Consider the following 22446-nt stretch of genomic DNA (forward strand, 5'->3'; position numbering starts at 1 on the left):
AATGTTTGCAGCCACTGCTATGCTGTGTCTCCTCCCTCCATTCCTGCTGCCTTGTAGAGTGTGAGGCTACATTAACAACAATGTGTTAACCCTTGAGGGCTCAGCCGAGTGCTACTTCATTATCTAGCAGTAAGGCATTCCCTGGGAAATATCCCACCCTCTGACTCCACCACCTCAACCAAACTTCACAATCATCATTGCTGTGTACAGTATTAAATTGTTTGTTTAAAACTTATACTCTGTGTGTGTGTGTGTGTGTATATATATATAGAGAGAGAGAGAGAGAGAGTCTTTTGTCTGGTGAAAAAAAATTCCCTGGAACCTAACCCTCCCTATTTACATTAGTTTTTATGGGGAAATTGGGTTCGCTTAGCATCGTTTTGCCTAAAGTAGCATTTTTCAACAACATAACTACAATGTTAAGCAAGGAGTTACTGTACATAATAGATTATTACAAGGAGGAGAAAGAAAAATTGTTGTTCTTAACCTCTGAGGATAGGACAAGAAGCAATGGGCTTAAATTGCAGCAAGGGTGGTTTAGGTTGGAGATTAGGGAAAACTTCCTGTCAGGGTGGTTAAGCACTGGAATAAATTGCCTAGGGAGGTGGTGGAATCTCCATCATTGGAGATTTTTAAGAGCCGGTTAGACAAAACACCTGCCAGGAATGGTCTAGATAATATAGTCCTGCCATAAGTGCAGGGGACTGGACTAGATGACCTCTCGAGATCAACTTCCAGTCCTATGATTCTATGATCTCTGTCATGCCATGCCCTGGCTTACAAGGTTGTACAGCACACACAATGTTGAGGGATGAGTCTCCCCCAAACAACAGACACACGAGTGGCTCTCTGAGACAGGCATCGCCTCACAGCACAAGTCCCAGCATATAAACCCGGGCGAGCCAGGCATCGTGGCCATTAAAAGTTTCCCAACAGAGAAAGAGTGGGAATGATAGCAATTAATTTTTTTTGAAAGAACAGTATCCAAGTAAGTAAACTAGACTTACTAAACTACAACAAATCTAAATATTGCTACAGAGAGAAAAAACAAAGAGGCAGCACTGCCACTGAGCTCCATCTACAGCCGAGGACGGTGGGGAAGGAACTCAATGGGTCGAGTCGTGCACGGGTCGTGCGGCATGAGGCACCAACGGCGAGATACCCGCTGCGCAGGCAGGCCCCAAGCCAGCACTGCCACAGCAAATCTCCCATCTGCAGTGCAGGGACGCACGGGCACCTGAGGTGGACACTACTTCAAGAAATATCATTCTCTTCAGGTTACTCCTGAGAAACTGAGCCTCAAAGAGGGAAAGTGGCCCAATGTCTGTAGCAGACCAAGGAACTAGGCCCAGACTTCCTGACTCCCAATCGCCACAAGACCTTCGCCACAAGCTCATGCGTCTTCCCTGTCACTGGCCCGGGGCCTGCATTTCAGGGTGCCTGGGTGTGTGCCAGACTCATCCACACACTCGCCGCCAGGCTGAGGCTGCTCTGGGCCAGGGTCACGCCGAGCGGGGCTCTTCTGAGAGTCCCAGGGGAGCCGCAGGGTGAATTCCCGACCCTGCCCCCTAGAGTTCAGGCCGGACATGAGCAGCGCGGGGTGCCCAGCCCGGCGGGAGGCGCCGAGCCCAGGACAGGGAGCGGCGACAGGCGGCTGGCGCGGCGCTAGTCTCCCCCCGCCTGGGCGGGACAGCAACAGAACAGCGGCAGGAGAAGAAGATGGCGGCGGCGGCGGCGGGAGCTGCCGCCTCGGAGCAGGTCTGTGCCCGCTCCCCACACGGCGGGGCGCGCGGGGGGCAGCCGCCTCCAGGGCTCCCTCGCCATAGGCGGAACAGCCCCAGCGGCGCCCGGGCCCCAGGGAAAGCGGCCGCGGACGAGCCCCTCCCAGGCCGCTGTGCCGGCACCGCCCCCAGCCGTGGCTCCTTAGGGACCCGAGCTCTCAGCCCGGCCGTGCGAACCGGCGGGGACACCAGCGGCATAAACAGCCCCAGGGGAGCCTGCTCCGTGGCCCGCAGAGGAGCGCCGGGCCCCGAGCCTGCCCCAGGCCGGACTCCAGCCAGCCCCTCCTCTGCCCGCGGGCCGCGAGAGCCCCGCAGCGTTCCGAAGAGCCTGTGGCCCCGCTCTGCGCCGAAACCCGTCTGCACCGTGCTCTCCCCTCCCCCAGGGCTGGGCTCACGAAAACCTGCTCTTCCCTGCTGGGGGGAGAAGCTAATTAGAGCCGAGACAGTTGTCTGTATTTAAAGTTGCTGCCCGTGGCGTTTGATGAATGGGTGGTGGCGAGATTGTGTTTTGTGAGTGGGTGTGTGTGGGGGGGTTGTTTTTCTTTGCACATTGATTTTCTGTTACTCAAGTAGTAAAATCAAACAAAAATGCATAGTGCCTGATTTATGCTGAATTTCATTGCAAGCAAACCCTTTCACAGTTGCCTTTTCCTTTCAAGATGATCTGAAAATGTTTCAGAGTTGTGAGGGTGGGTGAGGTAAAATCTTTTTCTGGACCATCTTCCTGTTGATGGAAGGGACAAGTTTGCCTTTCAACCTTGAAAACCGCGACCTCTCTCTCATATCCTGGGATCAGGAGGGTTATAACAGGAGCAAACTTGCCATATCTGGGGTTTTCATTAAAAGCCCAAGCTTCTGGAGTCCAATGATTTCTTGAGCATCTCAGCTTTTTTTCTTTTTAAACTAAATTTCTAGTCCTTATGGTTTCAGAGAATAGTTTGGAAACCTGAACTCAGAAGACAAATAAAATAATGAAATGAAAAATGATTGGCTTAAAAATCATTAGATTTTTTAAATGTCATGATTTTACAGGACCTGATTCTTTTGAGTGCTTGCAGTTGGCAACAGTGTTTTGTTTTTTTAAATGGTATTTTTGCTTCTTTATTATGTGTAAAGGCCTGGAAGGTTTTTGAACACTCCCCCCGCACCTGCTTGTTTAAATACATCTAAAAATATTAGAGATACAAGATTTATTATAAAGGGACTCCAGTTTGTAATCAGATATTCTTCAAAGGACTACTAATTTTTAATTTCTATTTTTAATTGATCTTGATTCTTTGAAAAGTTTTAATTATCATTGTGCAAGCTGTATTACTGTGTTTTCTAAGGCCCCGCATCTACTTGCACAGGCAAGACTGATTAAAAGTGTAGTGAAAGAACTACATTTTGTATCAAGCCTCTCACATTACATTTGTTTGAAAAATTAAGGATGACCAGTCACAATATGTGCAGCCAAGAAAAAACATCGCTTTTTGCTATGCTATAATAGAACTTTGTTATATATAGTGCTAGCTGTTGGTAGGGGTAAATGACAGAAATTTAGGTTTCAGAGTAACAGCCGTGTTAGTCTGTATTCGCAAAAAGAAAAGGAGTACTTGTGGCACCTTAGAGACTAACCAATTTATTTGAGCATGAGCTCACGAAAGCTCATGCTCAAATAAATTGGTTAGTCTCTAAGGTGCCACAAGTACTCCTTTTCTTTTGACAGAAATTTAGATACTCATTCAAAATATTGAAATACTCTTCATACATCTGAAGTGGGTATTCACCCACAAAATCTTATGCTCCAATACATCTGTTAGTCTATAAGGTGCCACAGGACTCTTCGCCGCTTTCATTAAAAATGTACATTGGAATACAGATTCACGTATAGGAACAGTGTCTGTATATTTATATAATAGGAAAAAGCGGTTTTCCTATTCACATAGTCTGAATTTTGTTAATAAAATGTACATTTGTTGTAACATCTCAACATAGGAGTAAATGTCTTTTTCAATCTCTCACTTGATAAATCAGTATACAGCTGTGTAGTTTATTGTAAATAGAATTGTGATCATATGCTTCATTTTATTTAATTTGTTCTAGTGTGATGGTTTGTTGACAGTGTTTAAATATGACTTAGGCTGGGTTTTCAGTCTAGTTATCTGAATTCTCGCTCAGAGTAGTGGAGGCTAAAATGATCAAAGGAGTGTCATCATCTGTCTCTGAGAGGAAAAGGGGATGGGGGGGGGAGAGATATACTCTCATAGTTCATCATCCATGGAAGTAACATTAGATGTGGCCTGAAGAGAGAAAGGAGTCACTATGTGCCCAGTCTTGCAACATTATTCTTGGGAGAATTTTGTGCCACTGCGCAATGCAGAATTTTGCAGAAATTAACATTGTGCATGCAGAATTTCCTTTCCCCCACAGAAATGCGCTGGACCCAGCAGAGCTCAGCTCACACATAGAAGACACTGCTGGAGGGAGGGAGAGGGAGCTAGAGGGTTCCTAGCAGCTGCAGTTCCCAGAACGCTCTGAGAGAAGGAGACAGTGGCTTGCAGGAAACTCCATGCAAACCTGGGACCAAGCATCAAGCTGTTTCTCCCTCTGGATCCCTGGACTCTGGGGCGGAGGGGGACAGGTGTCTGGGCTGGGGGGGAGTGGGCATGGCTGGGCTCTGGGGGGTAGAGGTGTGGGTATCTGGGCAAGGGGGAGGCCCACGACTGGGCTCTGCGGGTAACTGGGCTGGGGGTCCCCATGACTGGGCTCTGGAGGGGAGAGGGTGTGGGTGTATTGGCTGGGGGCACTGTGGCTGGGCTCGGGGGGGGGGGAGGGGTTGTGAGCATCTGATTTCCCCCCCCCCCCTCACCTCCAGCTGGGCTCTGGAGGGGGGTGAGGAGGGAGGCAGAGAACAGGAATAGGGTTGTCATAGGGGTTTCTCTAACTCTCTACTCCTGGGGGAATTTCTGTGTGTGTGTCTGTAGTGTTACAGACATATTTGCAGACAAGTATTTTGAAATAAATTACCAAAATAATTGAAACTGGTGTGATTATGTAGTTTTATTATGCCAAATAAAATTTGTAGAATTTTAAAATATTGTGTGCGGAATTTTTATATTTTTGGTGCAGAATGCCCCTGGGAGTAAAACATTTATTATGTTTAAGTTAGACTTGCATGTGAGTAAAATTGATCTGCAGAATGTTTGCAGGATTAGACCTCAAAATAGCATCTTGCTGTATTGAAAGAGAAGAAAAATAGGGAGAAAGAACAAGGTACCATAAGGTTTTGTACAAAGCTCTAAAAATATGGGAGTCTTATAACCCTTCCACTTTCTATCCCTGAGAATACTTTATATGAAAGTATTCCCTACCTGTTAATTTGCCCTCCAGTAATATCAATGAAAGTGATACTGTCACCTTGAGATCTAGTCAGTTCAAAACAGTAAGTTAAAACTATTTTTAGTTATACATGCCCACGAGTTTCCCTACTAGTTTTTTGTGGTTTTACAATGTTTTTTCTCTTCCCTTTTCCTGAAGCGAAAGACCCCCAGAAACAGAGAAAACTGACTATGCACAAAATGGTTTTAAATTTAATTTAATTGGTTTTAAAGTGCCTCTGTAGTGGTGTTACTTAAAAATAGATAAACTAAACGTTGGGATAGCAGACAAATATTCCACTGGTTCAAACTCTTACTTTTGTTATAAATTTTGATTACCTGTAAAATAACCATTTACCCATGCTTTGTGTCATGCTGTAGCAAAGTTCTAATGGCCCTGTGAAGAAGTCTATGCGTGAGAAGGCTGTGGAGCGGAGAAACATTAATAAAGAACACAACAGTAACTTTAAGGCTGGATATATCCCAATTGATGAAGACCGTCTCCATAAAACAGGCTTACGGGGCAGGAAAGGCAACTTGGCTATTTGTGTGATTGTTCTCCTTTTTATTTTGGCTGTCATCAATTTGATTGTGAGTATAATACTTAGGCTGCAAGTGAGTTTGGGCATGCTTGTTTTACTTTTTATTGAGTATTTACTAAATAAATATAAACTTTCTCCAGCATAGATCAGAATACTTTGGAAAGCACAATCTTAAAGTGTATTAAGGGGGATTACTTTAATTTTTTCCCTACATTTCCTGCTTATTTTTAGTCTCAAAAAGATTATTTCAAGGTGTTTTATTGTGGGGTTTTTATTAGCAAGAAGTCCCCAATCTTTTTTTTTTTCCTTGTCTTTTCCTTAGTATGACTAATCAGACCAATGATTTTTTCCTCCATTCCTTCCCAAAGTTCTCTGTTGTTATTAAAAATAGCATTATAACATTGCAAGATGTTCTACAGAGATTAAAAAGACAGTTCCTTCCACGAAGAGCTTAAACGCTAAATCTTATTTTTACATTCTCTCATCTAAGAGGCCACATGTATCAAGACCACAACCAAGCCTATGCCCCTAATATTAATCAGGAACAGGAATCTTCTGATTATTTCCACTCCCAGAGCTGTACATGACAAACAATGCAAATTATTACCAGTGCAACGTTCAATACAATTATTCTGAATTAATGTATGCAATGAAGTGCTCTCAACCCATCAGATCACAGGAATGTTGTATAGTTACTAACTGAACTGTATATTAGTTTTCAGAATTCATCCTGTACAATTTGCACTCTGATTTGCTACTGCAATTCACTATTTTAATACCCACCTTTGCGTCTCATCTCCTCATAGTTAGGCATTTCAGTATACCATCAACACTGAAGGGTCCTTTTTTTTAACTCAAGACTGGGTTAACAAACACCTTTCACGCTGAGTTTATTTAGCTTAGAATACAGCCAGTATCTCAAACAGGAAGATGTCTCAAGCCATCATCCACATTACTTAATTTCAGAGTGTTCAAGTGTAGGGAGAATGTAGGTTTTTATAATATTTTACAAACTATTTTAGATCATATTTGAGATGGGTTAAAAATAACCATATATTGTGATTAACTGCATTTCTGTGTTTTCAGTGGAAAGAAAGCATAAACATAGTAAAGCAAAGGAAAATAGTTTCTTTAAAACAAACTTCCTTTCACACACCCATTGTAAAAATCTCTAGTACTTAAATCATTTGTATGCTTGTGGTTATTTTAAATGTAATAACTAATTAAACGCTCCTTTTAAAAAAAGTATTTTGACCACTCTGTTTTCCTGCATCTGTAGTATTAAAATAAATATGAAACTATGCTTGTGTTACTGTTTTAGATCACACTTGTCATCTGGGCTGTGATTCGTATTGGGCCCAATGGTTGTGACAGCATGGAGTTTCATGAGAGTGGCTTACTGCGATTTAAACAAGTATCCGACATGGGAGTTATACATCCATTATATAAAAGTACAGTAGGAGGCAGGCGTAATGAAGATTTGGTTATCACTGGAAATAACCAGCCTGTAAGTTACATCATGAGCTGAACATATATGGTAAACAATATGGGGGAATTGCATTATTATTATTAATCATAACTATAGTAAAAATGTTTTTGTCATGTTTTAAAATAATTTTAATGATTTGTTTCCGCAGATTGTATTTCAGCAAGGAACAACAAAACTTAGTGTGGAAAAGGACAAAACCTCCATTACCAGTGATATTGGTATGGAATTTATTGACCCAAGGACACACAATACTTTGTTCAGCACAGACTATGAGACTCATGAGTTTCATTTGCCAAATGGAGTGAAAATTTTGAATGTACAGAAGGCATCTACGGAGAGGGTATGAGCTATTTTAATAGCTCACTTTTTCTTTTATATAAAGGCTAATTATGGAATTGTTTGTTATTGCAAAGTAGGAATGCAGTTTGTGTTGTGACATATTCAAGTAAATACAGAAGTATAACCAAAAAAGTATTTTGACATGAAGTAACTGTTGCAAAATGTAAACAGTAAAATCCTGAAGAAAAGTTGTAATAAAGTTATGTTCTTTTTGTGGTACACTGTTGCAAGTAAGAGAATAAGTTAAAATAAAATAAAATGCTTTAACTAACCATCCTAACATATCAGGACCAGAATACCCAAATTTATTTTTCTGTTTGCCATTGGAGTTTTCCTGTTTGATCATGCACCAGCATTATTGATTTTTACAGCTAACTGGTCCAGAAATAGCTTGTTGTATAATTATTACTGTTCAGAGGTTGTGGAGAATTCAGATTTTTTTAAAAAAAACTCAATTCTTTAAAAATACCACACGCACACGTGAGTACACACAACCTGTGCCTATTGCTTTCTTTTCCTTGGCAATAGATTTGTAATAATCAGATGACATTATCCAGCACATGATAACAATTTTTTATGTGCAGTTAAACTGAAAAGTGAATGGCATTGCAGGGTTCCATGTTTGTTAGATTGACTTCCAGATCAAATGTGCCCCATTTATTAGTAAAAAAGATGATGTTTTCCAGCTGCCAGCATTACAAATTCAACATGGGATCTGAAAATCAAGCTCTGAGGTTTTTCTTCCACATCACCATCTGTAATAAAGATTCTTCAGGCCACATTAAGACCTTAGGGCCTGGCTACACTGGAAACTTCAAAGCGCTGTTGCGGGAGCGCTCCCACGGCAGCACTTTGAAGTGCAAGCGTGGTTGCGCGCAAGCACTGGGGGAGCGCTCTCCCAGCTCTCCTGGTAATCCACCTCCACGAGGGGATTAGCTCCGAGTGCTGGAAGTGCAGCTCCCAGCGCTCAGAGCCTGTTTACACTAGCACTTTAAAGCACTCTGACTTGCGCTCAGGGGGGTGATTTTTCACCCCCCTGAGCAAGCAAGTTAGAGTGCTATAAAATGTAAGTGTAGCCAAGCCCTTAGTCACAACTATACAACACCATTGCCTTCAGTAGGTTTACACAGATAACTGGCTGTGTACTTAGAATTTAGTGAACAATTCTGTTGATGACGTACAAGAAGGAATAGAATCCAACTCACTCTCTCAGTGATGTTTACGCTGCAGAACTAACAGGAATAAAAAGTAAACTTATTTTTGTACCTAAGTAAACAGATTTAACTCTGAATACACACAAGGAACAAATCTGATGGGTAAGGAGGAATCATTTTCATATAATTACTTTTCAGAATAAGAGAGACTTATAAGGTAGGTTAAATTTGGCACCTAAACAACTTATATGTTCCTCTAAATTCTCTAGCACAGCAGTTCCCAAACTTGGTTCACAGCTTGTTCAGGGTAAGCCTCTGGCGGGCTGCAAGATGCTTTGTTTGCCAGAGCATCTGCAGGTATGGCTGTACTTAATCCTAGCCAAGTGATGTGCAAGTGTAAGTTAGCTGACAGTCTAGATAATTAAACTTTTTACTGTGACACAGAAATTTTCCAAGATCCTTGTTTCTAGTCATGACTCATTGTTCAGAGCAGTAAAAAATTGTAGAAACTTTAAAGGCATAGGGAAAGGGATATGCAACATGCATTGACTGTGTTATATTCAAATTTTTAGCAGTGTGGCTATTATTTAGGGAACTAATTTAACAAAATTACTTAAAGACAAGCAAAAATGGAACTTTTAAAACTCTGTTTACCATTATTTCATTCTTCTTGCATATTTTTTCCCTTTAAGATTACCAGCAATGCTACCAGTGACCTAAATATAAAGGTTGACGGACGTGCCATTGTTCGTGGAAATGAAGGTGTTTTCATCATGGGCAAAACCATTGAGTTTCGTATGCATGGTGATATGGAACTAAAGGCAGTAAGTATTTTATATTGACAAAATTATTTCTAATAGCTCCATGTTAAAACGAAGAAGAAGAAAAATTAGGCTCTCTCATTTTTTTGGATGGATTCAAATCTGTAAATTCAGGATAAAAATATAGTTTAGTAGCAGTTCAATTAATTGTAGCATTATAAAAGCAAATGTAATAATTTAATTATTCATCTTTTGAAATAGTGACTGAAAAACTTTGAGTTAGTAATTATTTCATACTGTATGCTTTTTGATGTTATGTTAATGATGTGGACAATCTGAAGTGGAGAAGAGGTTAAAGGGAAAAATATTAGATTTTAGAAGATTGATGTTTAAAGTCTGGTTTGTTCTGGTTCACAAGTGAAGATAAGCTTGGTGGGCTCATTGTATTGTGCATCACACATCTAACTACCACAAAATGAGTAGTGTGCTCGGTATTGGCCTATGAGTGGAATAGCAAGGTATGCTGCGGGTCAGAACTGAGATGTATGAGCACTACGTTCACTCGTAATTTTTTTTAAATAAAGTTCTTATGCAAAGACTTAAAATATAAACAAAATTAATAACCTTTCTTTTATTATCTTTAGGGTAGCTTTGAAAATAAGCTATTCATTTACATTCTTTTGGAAATAAATATCCTACTTCTATTCAGTGATAAATTGTATAATTATTCTTTTATTAGGAAAACAGCATTATCTTAAATGGAACTGTGATGGTCAGCACATCTCGACTTCCAAGTTCTTATGGGGAAAAGTTTAATAACGTTGACTGGCTGCGCTACAAGCTCTGTATGTGTGCAGATGGAACTCTATTCCGAGTTGAAGTGAAGACCCGCAACATGGGTTGTCAAACCTCAGTCAACCCTTGTGGAACCATACACTAAACGCAAAGTACTGGGACAAGAGCAGTCATGAAGAGAGTTCATTTACGTTTTTACATTTGTGTGTATAAAACAATTGCATGCCAATTATTTCTGTTTACACAACAGTTTATTATAATATTTATTACTAACATTTTTAGCACAGCAGTATTATGTCTGTTGCATAATTTCAGTATTTACAATAGAGTATTTACCATAATAATGGGTCTGATTTAGCAAGATACTTAAGCACATGCTTCAACATACACACTTGATCAAGTACCTTGCTGAATTGAGGCCAGTAAGAGAGATTTACTGGGGGATTGATCCTACAAGATGCTGAGCACCTCCTGCAAAGAGTCCTCAACTCCTTGCCTCTGAAGTGCTGTTTTACTTCCTCTCACCTCAGAACTCTGAGAAGTTGCTGGAATCTGCATGGAGTGAGGTGTAGAGTTGGGAGGATGCACATTTTTCCACCTTGGGCTCTGCAGAGATTCCTTGGATAAAGCAATACAGTTTGCAGCTCTGTTACTTGTTCCACAGAGCCTCTTTTTGGTTGCGCAGATCATTCTGTAAGAAGCGGACTTTGCGGTAACTGGTAAGAGGGAGGCGCTGGCAGCATAGGCTTCATTGGAGCCGTGCTTTGTGGCAGTAACAGGAAACCAACCACAAAGGAACAATTGGGAAGGATCTTTCCAGTTCGTTAGAGATAAACCCTACCGGAAGGGGCCAAAAGGCAAACTAGCTTCTTTTATATATATGTGTTATATGCTGATTTTCAGCCCACCCTCAACCAGACCTTCATTTTTGCACCAGTAATTACTTAGAGTGCAATAAAGGTCCGTCATCTAAGTAACTGCTTTGTAGAGACAATCTGTACCTGACATCCAAGTAACCTTTTCTCCATCTCCAAATAGCCATACTCACTATTTGGATGCAAAAACAGAGGCTAGCTTTCAAAACTATAGCCCTGTAAATGCAGTGAAATCTTTATTCAAATTGCTTCAGTTTTTTTTTGCAGTTGATAAATATTGACTGTTGGAATATTAATATGAACTCTTGACAATTTTCTTTTGATTATTTTCAATTAATTAGAGAAAAGCATATGTTGACTTATTTGATCTTTAAGAAGACATTAAGAAAAATCTGTGCCCAACATTTTAGGTGGAACTGGGACAGTCAACTATTGTATTGTATCTGCTTTGATATTTAGAAGCTTGTCTTCTACTTTGAAAACCCATTTTTTATTTTTATTTACACAGTTTTTTCTTGGGTACCTTAATAAAAAATATTCTATGGTATTCTACAGGTGAGGATTCAAAACACTGTAATAACACTATTGTAGGCCATAGTGATTGAGACCATTACTTTTCTAAATAAAAAAAAAAGTGTAGCTATTTATAATGACTAGAAATATAATAAATTTGTTACTAAGTAAACTGGTATTTAAATTCGAAATTGAGCAGATGTTCTGTAGTTATAATTGTGACCGTAATCTAGGTCCCAATTCTGCATTGTATGGAAGCATCTGCCTAAATTTTACATTATGAGAATACATGCTTAAAAGTTAATGCAAGTTCTTACGTATTGTGATGAATTGGGGTCTTAATGAAACCTTTGCACTTTGAGAATGATGGCAGCTTTTATTAAAACCCTCTTAACTGTTTTTGGAGAGAGAATCATGTATTCCAGTGTAAAAAATAAACTTGCTAATTATAAGGCTTTTATACTTGTTACCTTAGAGACTAACAAATTTATTTGGACATAAGCTTTTGTGGGATATAACCCACTTCATCAGATGCGTGGAGTGGAAAATACAGTAAGCAGATATAAATATACACCACATGAAAAGATGGGAGTTGCCTTACCAAGTGGGGGATCAGTGCTAATGAGGCCAATTCAATTAGGGTAGAAGTGGCCCATTCCCAACAGTTGACAAGAAGGGGTGAATATCAACAAAGGGAAACCTCTCCAGTGCATCATCAAGGATCTACAACCTATCCTGAATGAGGATCCCTCACTCTCGCAGACCTTGGGAGACAGGCCAGTCCTCGCTTACAGACAGCACCCCCAACCTGAAGCAAATACTCACCAGCAACTATACACCACACAACAAAAACACTAACCCAGGAACCTAGCCCTACAACAAACCCTGTTGCCAAATCTGTCTGCATATCTATTCAAGGGACACCATCATAGGACCTAAAAACATCAGCCACACCATCAAGGGCTCATTCACCTGCACATCTGCCAATGTGATATATGCCATCATGTGCCAGCAATGCTCCACTGCCATGTACTTTAGCCAAACCGGACAGTCTCTACGCAAAATAATAAATGGACACAAATCAGAAGTCAAGAATTGTAACATTCAAAAACCAGTAGGGGAGCACTTCAGGCTCTCTGGACACTCAATAACAGACTTAAAAGTGGCCATTCTTCAAGAAAAAAACTTCAAAAACAGACTTTAACGAGAAACTGCGGAACTGGAATTAATTTGCAAACTTGACACCCTCAAATTAAAGACTGGGAGTGGCTGGGTCACTACAAAAAATAATTTTCCCTCTGTTGATACTCACACCTTGTCAACTGTTGGGAATGGGCCACTTCCACCCTAACTGAGTTGACCTCGTTAGCACTGACCCCCAACTTGGTAAGGCAATTCCCATCTTTTCATGTACTGTGTATATGTATCTTCCTGCTGTATTTTTCCACTCCATGCATCTGATGAAGTGGGTTATATCCCATGAAAGCTTATGCCCAGATTAATTTGTTAGTCTCTAAGGTGCCACAGCGGCTCCTTGTTGTTTTTACTGATACAGACTAACACGGCTTCCCCTCTGATACTCGTTACCATTAGTTAGAAATAGTGTTGCTTTCTGTTAGCCACTAGTGATCTTAATAATGGAGGCCATGTAAGTGATTTCCTGTGAATGGTTATTAACAGGCTGTACTAGTACTAGAAATTTCTAATAGGTAATACATATACTAATAGGTATACAAATGTTACATATTAACTTCCCCACTGAATGTGGTACTTATGAAAAGATAAGTAAGGTCTAATCTAATTTTATTGGCTGACACTACACGAAGGTGTGGTAGGCATGTCACAAAAGACAGTCCCAGTCCTACGCTGGGCCCTGGTGATGTCAGTGGGTCTCTGCACGAATGCGGGAGTGTACACATATGGAGCTAATTGCAGGATTGGGACCTTAGTTTAGACATGATGCAACAACTGAGTATGTCAAACAGGAGAGAGGAGGTGGTATTAGGTTGAATGATGGCAACAACAAAATGATTTTTACTCCAGTGGTTTACTTTTAAAAAAACAACAGTGAAAGTAATTGTCTCGCTCACTTTAGACACGGAATAAATGTTGATAACATTTTGCACAGACACAGCACATTTCATTCATGGAGCTTAAACTGCTTTACAGAAGAGGATATTTGTTATCCCTATTAATATTCTTTAAAATATAAATTTACCTGAAACATACAAATTCCTTAGCTATTTTAAGTAGTGGTATATAGAACTTGTGTGTTATAGCTCAACATGGCAAAGAAACAAAATGAAAAGCGCTTAGTATTTTCACCCCATATTACTAATGGCAGACTGATACTTTATGGGCTTCAATTTATAGAAGTTTCATTTTAAAAAGTTTTCAGCAGCACTTTCTGTCAAAGGTATATATAAAATCTGTATGGACACATTGTGGTCATTATATGGTTAATATTGATAACTTTGGCTAATTATGTGCATGACCACATGACTGCATACAGTACCTGGATTTAGAGTTCTTCTCACTGAGGTACTAAATGCAAACCTGTTTGAAAGAACTTATCTCAAAAACCTGTAATAGTGTTAAATTATGTCTTTGGATTTGTTTAAAATGTCCATTTGTAATTTAAAGTTAGCAAAAATAATCTTCATTCCTTTAAGGATTGATATGTATGGTGCTTGCTAATTATTTGTAAATTTTCTTACTATATTTGGTTGCCTTCCATAAACTTTACACAGATTGAAAAAAATATGGATGCGATATACACCCTGTGTTGTGCATTTAATTGTGATTTAACTTCTAACTGCATCCCTTTATATTTTCTGGATGTTTTTGTTTAAGTCGAAGATTTCTTGTGTGCTCCTGTATTTATTTAACAACTAGATACATTTGAGATTCTAGGAATATTGAAGTACAGACTACATGCCTCTGTGTAAAATAGTGTTATGTACTTCCAAAACCTCTTGTTCTTGAAGAAAGTTATTCTCAGCATTTGTAATTATTGTTGTTTCAATATGTAAAACAGAATGTTGAGTTTTTAATCCATATGTTTTTGAAGTGAAACAAATAAATTCTAAAAATCTAGACTCTGCTTTAAAATTTTTTGGAAGTACAGTATGTACTAAATTTAGTTTAAAATATGTTGTTGGTTTAATGATGATACAAGTATTTTATTAACTAAAAACATGAGAATTATTCCATATCTATGTGTCAGATTATGACTGGTAGACTTTGCTCCCTGATAAGTATATACAATAGAGGAAATTGAAGTTCAAAAGTCCCTGATGTTAGTAGTTCACAAGTTTCTGAATGGCTGCGCTACGGACTGATCATCTGTGAGAAAAGTAAGAAAATTTGAAAATAAGTTTTTAGCAACTTCAGACTAAATGCATTTTTCAAAGTAATTGTGACTCTCTTAATGAAACTAAATGTTTAATATGAACTGGCAGTGAGGTTTTTTTTCTTTACTTTAAAGAAATACATTTAAGGTTTTTCTGATTTCTTTGGTCCTTAATTATTATAATTTTGAATATTTATTTCTAGATATTATGGCAAATCCTTATATGAAGGTCATAATTGTGGTCCTTTGCCTGAATTTTACCGGATTGTCAGAGACCAAATCACAGAAGACTGGTGTTGGTATCTATTACAATTCTGACTGCTTGTGGGATGGGAAGTTCTTGATGAATTGTTCTTTCACTGGAAAATCGACTATCCCCACAGACATATCACAAACAGTAACAATTGTTGATTTAAGTTATAATAATATTACTATCTTGCTGTGGTCTAACTGGAGAGATGAAAAATGGAATATCAAATATCTGAATCTTAGTAATAACCTGATTTCTGAGCTATCTTTAAATAGCTTTAGAAATTTACCATTTTTGGAAACTCTAAATCTCAGTGGTAATACCATCCACTATGTCACACTGGATATACATAAACCAGCACACTGGACTGATAAACACAGAAAAGTTCATACTTACAATCTACTTCCTTCTTTAAAAGTCTTGTCCATTGAGAGAAATAATCTTACTGCAATTCCAAGAGGTGAGTAGTACCTAAGAGAATTGACTTCAAATATATAATTTTATAGATTGTTTTAATTAGTTGATTGTGTTATGTAAATCTGAATCTCATTTAATTCTGTGTTACATGTAGTGGACATGAAATATTCATCCATAAAGAGATCAGAACAAGATTTACATGCTTTTCTATGGTCCTAGTCACTGTAGTAGCTGAATGACTCAAACATTAATGAATTTATCCTCAATACCCTGTGAGGTACAGAAGTATTATTTTCAGAGTGGTAGCCATGTTAGTCTGTATCAGCAAAAACAATGATGAGTACTTGTGGCACCTTAGAGACAAACAAATTTATTTGGGCATAAGCTTTCATGGGCTAAAACCCACTTCATCAGATGCATGAAGTGGAAAATACAGTAGGAAGATATATATACCCAGTATATGAAAAGATGGGAGTTGCCTTACCAAGTGGGGGGGGGGGTCAATTCTAATGAGACAATTCAATTAAAGTGGGCTATTATCAACAGGAGGAAAAATCACTTTTGTAGTGATAATCAGGATGGCCCATTTCAAACAGTTGACAAGAAGGTGTGAGTAACAGTAGGGGGAAATTAGTTTTTAGTTTTTGTAGTGATCCATCCACTCCCAGTCTTTCTTCAGGCCTAATTTGATGATGTCCAGTTTGTAAATTAATTCCAGTTCTGCAGTTTATCATTGGAGTCTGTTTTTGAAGTTTTCTTGTTGAAGAATTGCCACTTTAAAATCTGTTATTGAGTGTCCAGGGAGGTTGAAGTGTTCTCCGACTGGTTTTTGAATGTTATAATTCTTGACATCTGATTTGTGTCCATTTATTCTTTTACGTAGAGACTGTCTGGTTTGGCCAACGTACATGGCAGAGGGGCATTGCTGGAACATGATGGCATATATCACATTGGTAGATGTGCAGGTAAACGAGCACCTGATGGTGTGGCTGATGTGGTTAGGTCCTATGATGGTGTCCCTTGAATAGATATGTGGACAGAGTTGGCAACGGGGTTTGCTGCAGGGCTAGGTTCCTGGGTTAGTGTTTTTGTTGTGTGGTGTGTAGTTGCTGGTCAGTATTTGCCTCAGGTTGGGGGTGCTGTCTGTAAGCGAGGACTGGTCTGTCTCCCAAGGTCTGTGAGAGTGAGGGATCCTCATTCAGGATAGGTTGTAGATCCTTGATGATGCGCTGGAGAGGTTTTAATTGGGGGCTGAAGGTGATGGCTAGTGGCGTTCTGTTACTTTCTTTGTTGAGCCTGTCCTGTAGTAGGTGACTTCTGGGTACCCTTCTGGCTCTGTCAATCTGTATCTTCACTTCAGCAGGTGGGTACTGTAGTTTTAAGAAGACTTGATAGAGATCCTGTAGGTCTCTGTCTGAAGGATTGGAGCAAATGTGGTTGTATTTTAGAGCTTGGCTGTAGACAATGGATCGTGTGATGTGGTCTGGATGAAAGCTGGAGACATGTACGTAAGTAGAGTCATCAGTAGGTTTCCGGTATAGAGTGGTGTTTATGTGACCATCACTTATTTGCACTGTAGTGTCCAGGAAGTGGATCTCTTGTGGGGACTGGTCCAGGCTGAAGATGATGATGGGGTGGAAATTGTTGAAATCCTGGTGGAATTCCTCAAGGGCCTCCTTCCAAGGGGTCCAGATGATGAAGATGTCATCAATGTAGCACAAGTAGAGTAGGGGTGTTAGGGAATGAAAGCTGAGGAAGCGTTGTTCTAAGTCAGCCATAAAAATTTTGGCATACTGTGGGGCCATGCGGGTACCCATAGCAGTGCCGCTGACTTGAACGTATACATTGTCCCCAAATGTGAAATAGTTATGGGTGAGGACAAAGTCACAAAGTTCAGCCACCAGGTTTGCCGTGACATTATCGGGGATACTGTTCCCGATGGCTTATAGTCCATCTTTGTATGGAATGTTGGTGTAGAGGGCTTCTACATCCATAGTGGCCAGGATGGTGTTTTATGGAAGACCAATAGATTGTAGTTTCCTCAGGAAGTCGGTTTTGTCTCAAAAAAAGCTGGAAGCGCTGGTAGCGTAAGGCCTGAGGAGAGAGTCTACATAGCCAGACAATTCTGCTGTCAGGGTGCCAATGCCTGTGATGATGGGGCATCCAGGATTCCCAGGTTTATGGATCTTGGGTAGCAGACAGAATACCCCTGGTCGGGATTCTATGGGTGTGTCTGTGTAGATTTGTTCCTGTGCCTTTTTAGGGATCAGAGGGTAATGGCATGTAGAATGTGGTATCAGAGAGTTGCCTAGCAGCCTCTCGTTCATATTCCGACCAATTCATGATGATGACAGCACCTCCTTTGTCAACCTTTTTGATTATGATGTCAGAGGTGTTTCTGAGGCTGTGGATGGTGTTGTGTTCTGCATGGCTGAGATTATGGGGCAAGTGATGCTGCTTTTCCACAATTTCAGCCTGTGCATGTCAGCAGAAGCACTCCATGTAGAAGTACAGTCTGTTGTTTCGACCTTCAGGAGGAGTCCTCACAGAATCCTTCTTTTTGTAGCATTGGTAGGAAGGTTTCTGTGGGTTAGCGTGCTGTTAATGGTGTGTTGGAAATATTCCTTGAGTCGGAGACATCGAAAGTAGGATTCTAGGTTACCGCAGAACTGTATCATGTTCATGGGGGTGGTGGGGCAGAAGGAGAGGCCCAGAGATAGAACAGACTCTTCTGCCCGTCTAAAAGTATAGCTGGATAGATTAACAATATTGTTGGGTGGGTTAAGGGAACCACTGTTGTGGTCCCTTGTGGCATGTAGGAGTTTAGATAGTTTAGTGTCCTTTTTCCTCTGTAGAGAAGCAAAGTGTGTGTTGTCAATGGCTTGTCTAGTTTTTGTAAAGTCCAGCCATGAGGAAGTTTGTGTGGAAGGTTGATTTTTTATGAGATTTCCCCATGCTGTTACTCACACCTTCTTGTCAACTGTTTGAAATGGGCCACCCTGATTACCACTACAAAAGTGATTTTTCCTCCTGTTCCCGCACTTTAATTGAATTGTCTCATTAGCACTGACACCCCCCCCCACTTGGTAAGACAACTCCCATCTTTTCATGTACTGTGTATACGTATCTTCCTACTGTATTTTTCCACTCCATGAATCTGATGAAGTGGGTTTTAGCCCACGAAAGCTTATGCCCAAATAAATCTGTTAGTCTCTAAGATGCCACAAGTACTCCTCGTTTTTATAAGAATTATTGTCCCCCATTTTATTGATAGGGAACTGAGGCAAGCTTTTGTGAAAGTTGGGAACAATATGCAGGTCTCCTGAGCCCCAGTCCAGTACCTTATTCACAAGAACTCAGTGGAGAAAGGTGAGGAATTTTATAATACACTACTTTAAGAGATGGAGAAAATTTTGCATGAAATAGTTCAGTAATTTCAAAGTTTCACAAATTTAAAAACAGGCAAATTGTGAGAATTTTTTTCAAAACAAATATTTTGCCTAACACTTAGCTGTATATTAATTCAGTTCAATAAAAAGTTCAACCAAACTAGCAACTGTGGCTAGGAGGGGAAGGATTTAAGGCTCAGATACTTACTGCAGCTATATTTATTCACCGAGCACTTAAGTATGCTAGGCACCACACAGACACAAAAATAACCCCTACCCTAAAGAGCCTACAATTTAAATTTAAGCCAAGAGCAAGTAACTAAGAAGAACATATATATATATAGTTGTTCATGATGCTCCTGGCGTGTTGAAGAAAAGGGAAAATTCATTTGCTTGTCTTTTGGACAGAATTTTTTGATCAGATTCACAAACTTTAGTGTCTAAGACTATGTCTACATTTCACAACCCTTTTGGCAGAATATAGGTTACAGGTAGCTACACACCGCCGTGAAAAGTGCACTGCGTCCATGCTGTGGTGCGTAGCTACTTATTTCAGTGAAACGCTCTGGCAGAGGCTAGGAAGTAGGGAAAGGCTTCAGCAGCTCTTCCCACCCTTCCCCCTACCCTCCACCAGAACCTTTCCCTGCTGCTAGAGCCTTTTCCTGCTAGACTAGAGCCTAGTCCCTGCAGCAGGGAAGGGCTCCAAACATGAGGAGCTATTGAAGCCTTTTCCTGATGCCTCCCCACTGCCAGCCTTTCCAGGGAAAGGCTCTAGCAGTGAGGAGACAGTAGGACACTACACTACTAAAAATACTGTAGACAGGGAGGCATGGCTGGGCGAATAGAGAGCTGCATACAGCATGTACTCAAATACATACCCATACCCTTCAGGTACTCACTGCCTAAGTCATGCCTCAGTCTACACTGCTAATCACACCCATGCAAGGGGAGGGGCCTACCCAGGTATGTACACTACAGCTGCTGAAAGAAGCATGCAGTTTAGACACAATAAGTGTATGGTCTGCAGAGAAAAAGATTTACGTGCATACGGAAAAGTTCCTGTACAGCAGGCTAAACAAGCCTAAAGTCATACAAATCCTTCAGCACATGAAGAAGCAACTACTCAGCAGCAAGTGTGTTAACTTTCACCCCAGTATTCTGCCATTTTATCTCCAAATAGTTCTATAGCACGTGGTAAGATGTTTTGCATTGTTATCTTGTTGAACCAATCATGCTTTTCTGTGAAGGCTGTAGCCACAGCTTGTGTTAGAACATGCATTGTTGAGTTTATTTACTGATTGTTTTGCTAGATAAACATAACCTTATGCTTGATAAGCTGTCATAAATGGGAGAGAGGATCTGGCTGTCTCTATCACACAGGAACACTGTTTGATGAAAATATTGGCATACAGGACGAAAACTTACTAACATACATAAATTAGATCGGGGTTTTCAAACTTCATTGCACCGCAACCCCCTTCTGACAACAAAAATCACTACATGACTCCAGGGAGGGGGACTGAAGCCCAAGCCCCATCATCCTGGGCCGTAGGGCCGAAGCCCAAAAGCTTCATCCCCAAGTGGGGGGCCTGTTATCTGAGCTCTGCCACCAGGGCTGAAGCCCTCGGGCTGTGGCTTCGTCTCCTGGCCCCAGCAAGTCTAACACCAGCCCTGGTGACCCCATTGAAACAGGGTCATGACCCACTTTGGGGTCCCGACCCACAGGTTAAGACCCGGTGAATTAGCTCATACTGGGTTCTTAGTGTATGGTAAATGCAAACACCAGAGAGAGGAACTTTGTCATGATTTACATGAATATAATGTAGTCTTGCACTTCTGGGATATTTGCAAAAACTATTGAAATTAATGATACCTACATAAGGACAGGATCGTGCAATTTATTAGTGGCTGGAAGTTAAAGCTAGTTAACTGTTGACTAAATTATACCCTTAGATATATGCATGCAGCTACCCTTGACTTCAGTAGAAGTTATGCATGCGAACCTGAGAGTAAAATTTGGCCACATGCCTTGTACATTACTGATGGTAGAGCACCAAAGTTTAGCATATGCGCTAACCAAAACATATGGGTACAATGTACTTGTTTCTATTCTATTGTCTGAAAATCCTTTTTAGGGTCATAAATTATTCCTACCCTGTGATAAAATAGCCCCCCGTCATACATAACCACTAGCAAGAGGGCTTCACAACTATAGTTTTATATTTCTGATCTGCTACTAGACCTGTCCTACTACAAATTTAGTACTCATCATTATTCGTTTATGGACAAATGGACCTCTTTTCTGCAACTTTTGCAACAAGTAACTCACACTTTATCGGCAGTTCCTCTCCCCTTTCCGAACCCTCCAGTCCTAACAATGAGACAGCATCAGTGAATGGCTGCTAGCACACACTTACTTAAGGAGTAGAGTGATGGTGCCTTCTACCTGAATAGAATACTTAACATTACACTCCCTGGAAGAATGTGGCTATATGGTAGTTTGTCATACATGGCTCTTGCTTGAATCATGTGATTTGAAGGGGAATTGTGCCCAAGTCCTTCAGATAAGCAAATGGAGGCTACAAGTCTTTCCACAAGAATAAATGCATAAATATGAATGTACACAGATTGTAAACTCTTTGGTGCAGCAATTGTCTTCATTGTGTATGTGCAAAGTACATGCACAAGAGGGCCTCTATGTGCTCCTGCAATTCAAATAATTAAATAATAAATGTGCAGTAACAACATTGCATTAAAGTTTGATATTTAAGACATCAAGACGAAATAATTACTTGCCTTTATTAGTCATTTTCCAAAAATACCTAACTGCAGCAGATTGCTATTTGGCCAGTGTGCCACAGACTGGATAGGGAACTCCCAGATCTCAGCTCTGCGCTAGTAGCTTCAGCCAGGGACACTGCATTCTGTCATCAGTTCCTTTCAAACTAAATGGTGGATACAAACTAAATAAATCTTTGTTTAACGAGATGCAACAAAAAGTGGGTATGGAACCTTCAACTTGAAGGAGAGGTAGGTGGGCATATGGTGATCAGTGAACCAATTACAGGCATTGTTTCTCCAAAGATAAATACTTTAAGAGGCTTGACTAGCCTGAATTGCTCCACTATCTTTCTCTGTGAATATAAAAATCCAAACAATAGCAATATTGGAACATTCAAATATCACTGGAAGTAGCAGGGGATACAAAGTAAATATACCATAAACAGAAAACTTTTTTTAAAAGACAACCATTTAAAATTGATTTTTAATTATAGAGAAGACCAAGGAACTCCTCAATAAACATAGAAAACAAAATAAAGGTATCCTAAAAATAAAATAAAATTGCTGAATGGGGGAGGGTAGACCTAGGGATCTCTCACCTCAAAAGTAGGTTTTGTAGTAGGAGAGGCTAAGCATTAATTCTTGTTAG

At 40.1% G+C, this 22446-nt stretch overlaps 1 protein-coding gene across 2 annotated transcripts; it reads left to right on the forward strand.

The window, feature by feature from the left end:
* Positions 1-1455: 1455 nt before the first annotated feature.
* Positions 1456-12150, forward strand: SGCB (sarcoglycan beta). 2 transcript variants are annotated; one of them, XM_073342072.2, is made up of 6 exons: positions 1456-1758; positions 5522-5731; positions 7004-7189; positions 7320-7511; positions 9357-9488; positions 10165-12149. In XM_073342072.2, the coding sequence occupies exons 1-6, from the start codon at positions 1720-1722 to the stop codon at positions 10363-10365; spliced, it is 960 nt and encodes a 319-aa protein (XP_073198173.2). In that variant the 5' UTR covers positions 1456-1719; the 3' UTR covers positions 10366-12149. The 2 variants fall into 2 exon arrangements, with proteins under 2 accessions (XP_073198173.2, XP_073198174.1); XM_073342073.2 differs by lacking the exon at positions 1456-1758 and adding an exon at positions 1771-2291 and having other exon boundaries at positions 10165-12150.
* The last annotated feature ends 10296 nt before the right edge of the window (positions 12151-22446 follow it).

Source organism: Lepidochelys kempii, chromosome 4, assembly GCF_965140285.1.
Source record: "Lepidochelys kempii isolate rLepKem1 chromosome 4, rLepKem1.hap1, whole genome shotgun sequence".
In the NCBI taxonomy this organism is placed as follows: Eukaryota; Metazoa; Chordata; order Testudines; family Cheloniidae; genus Lepidochelys; species Lepidochelys kempii.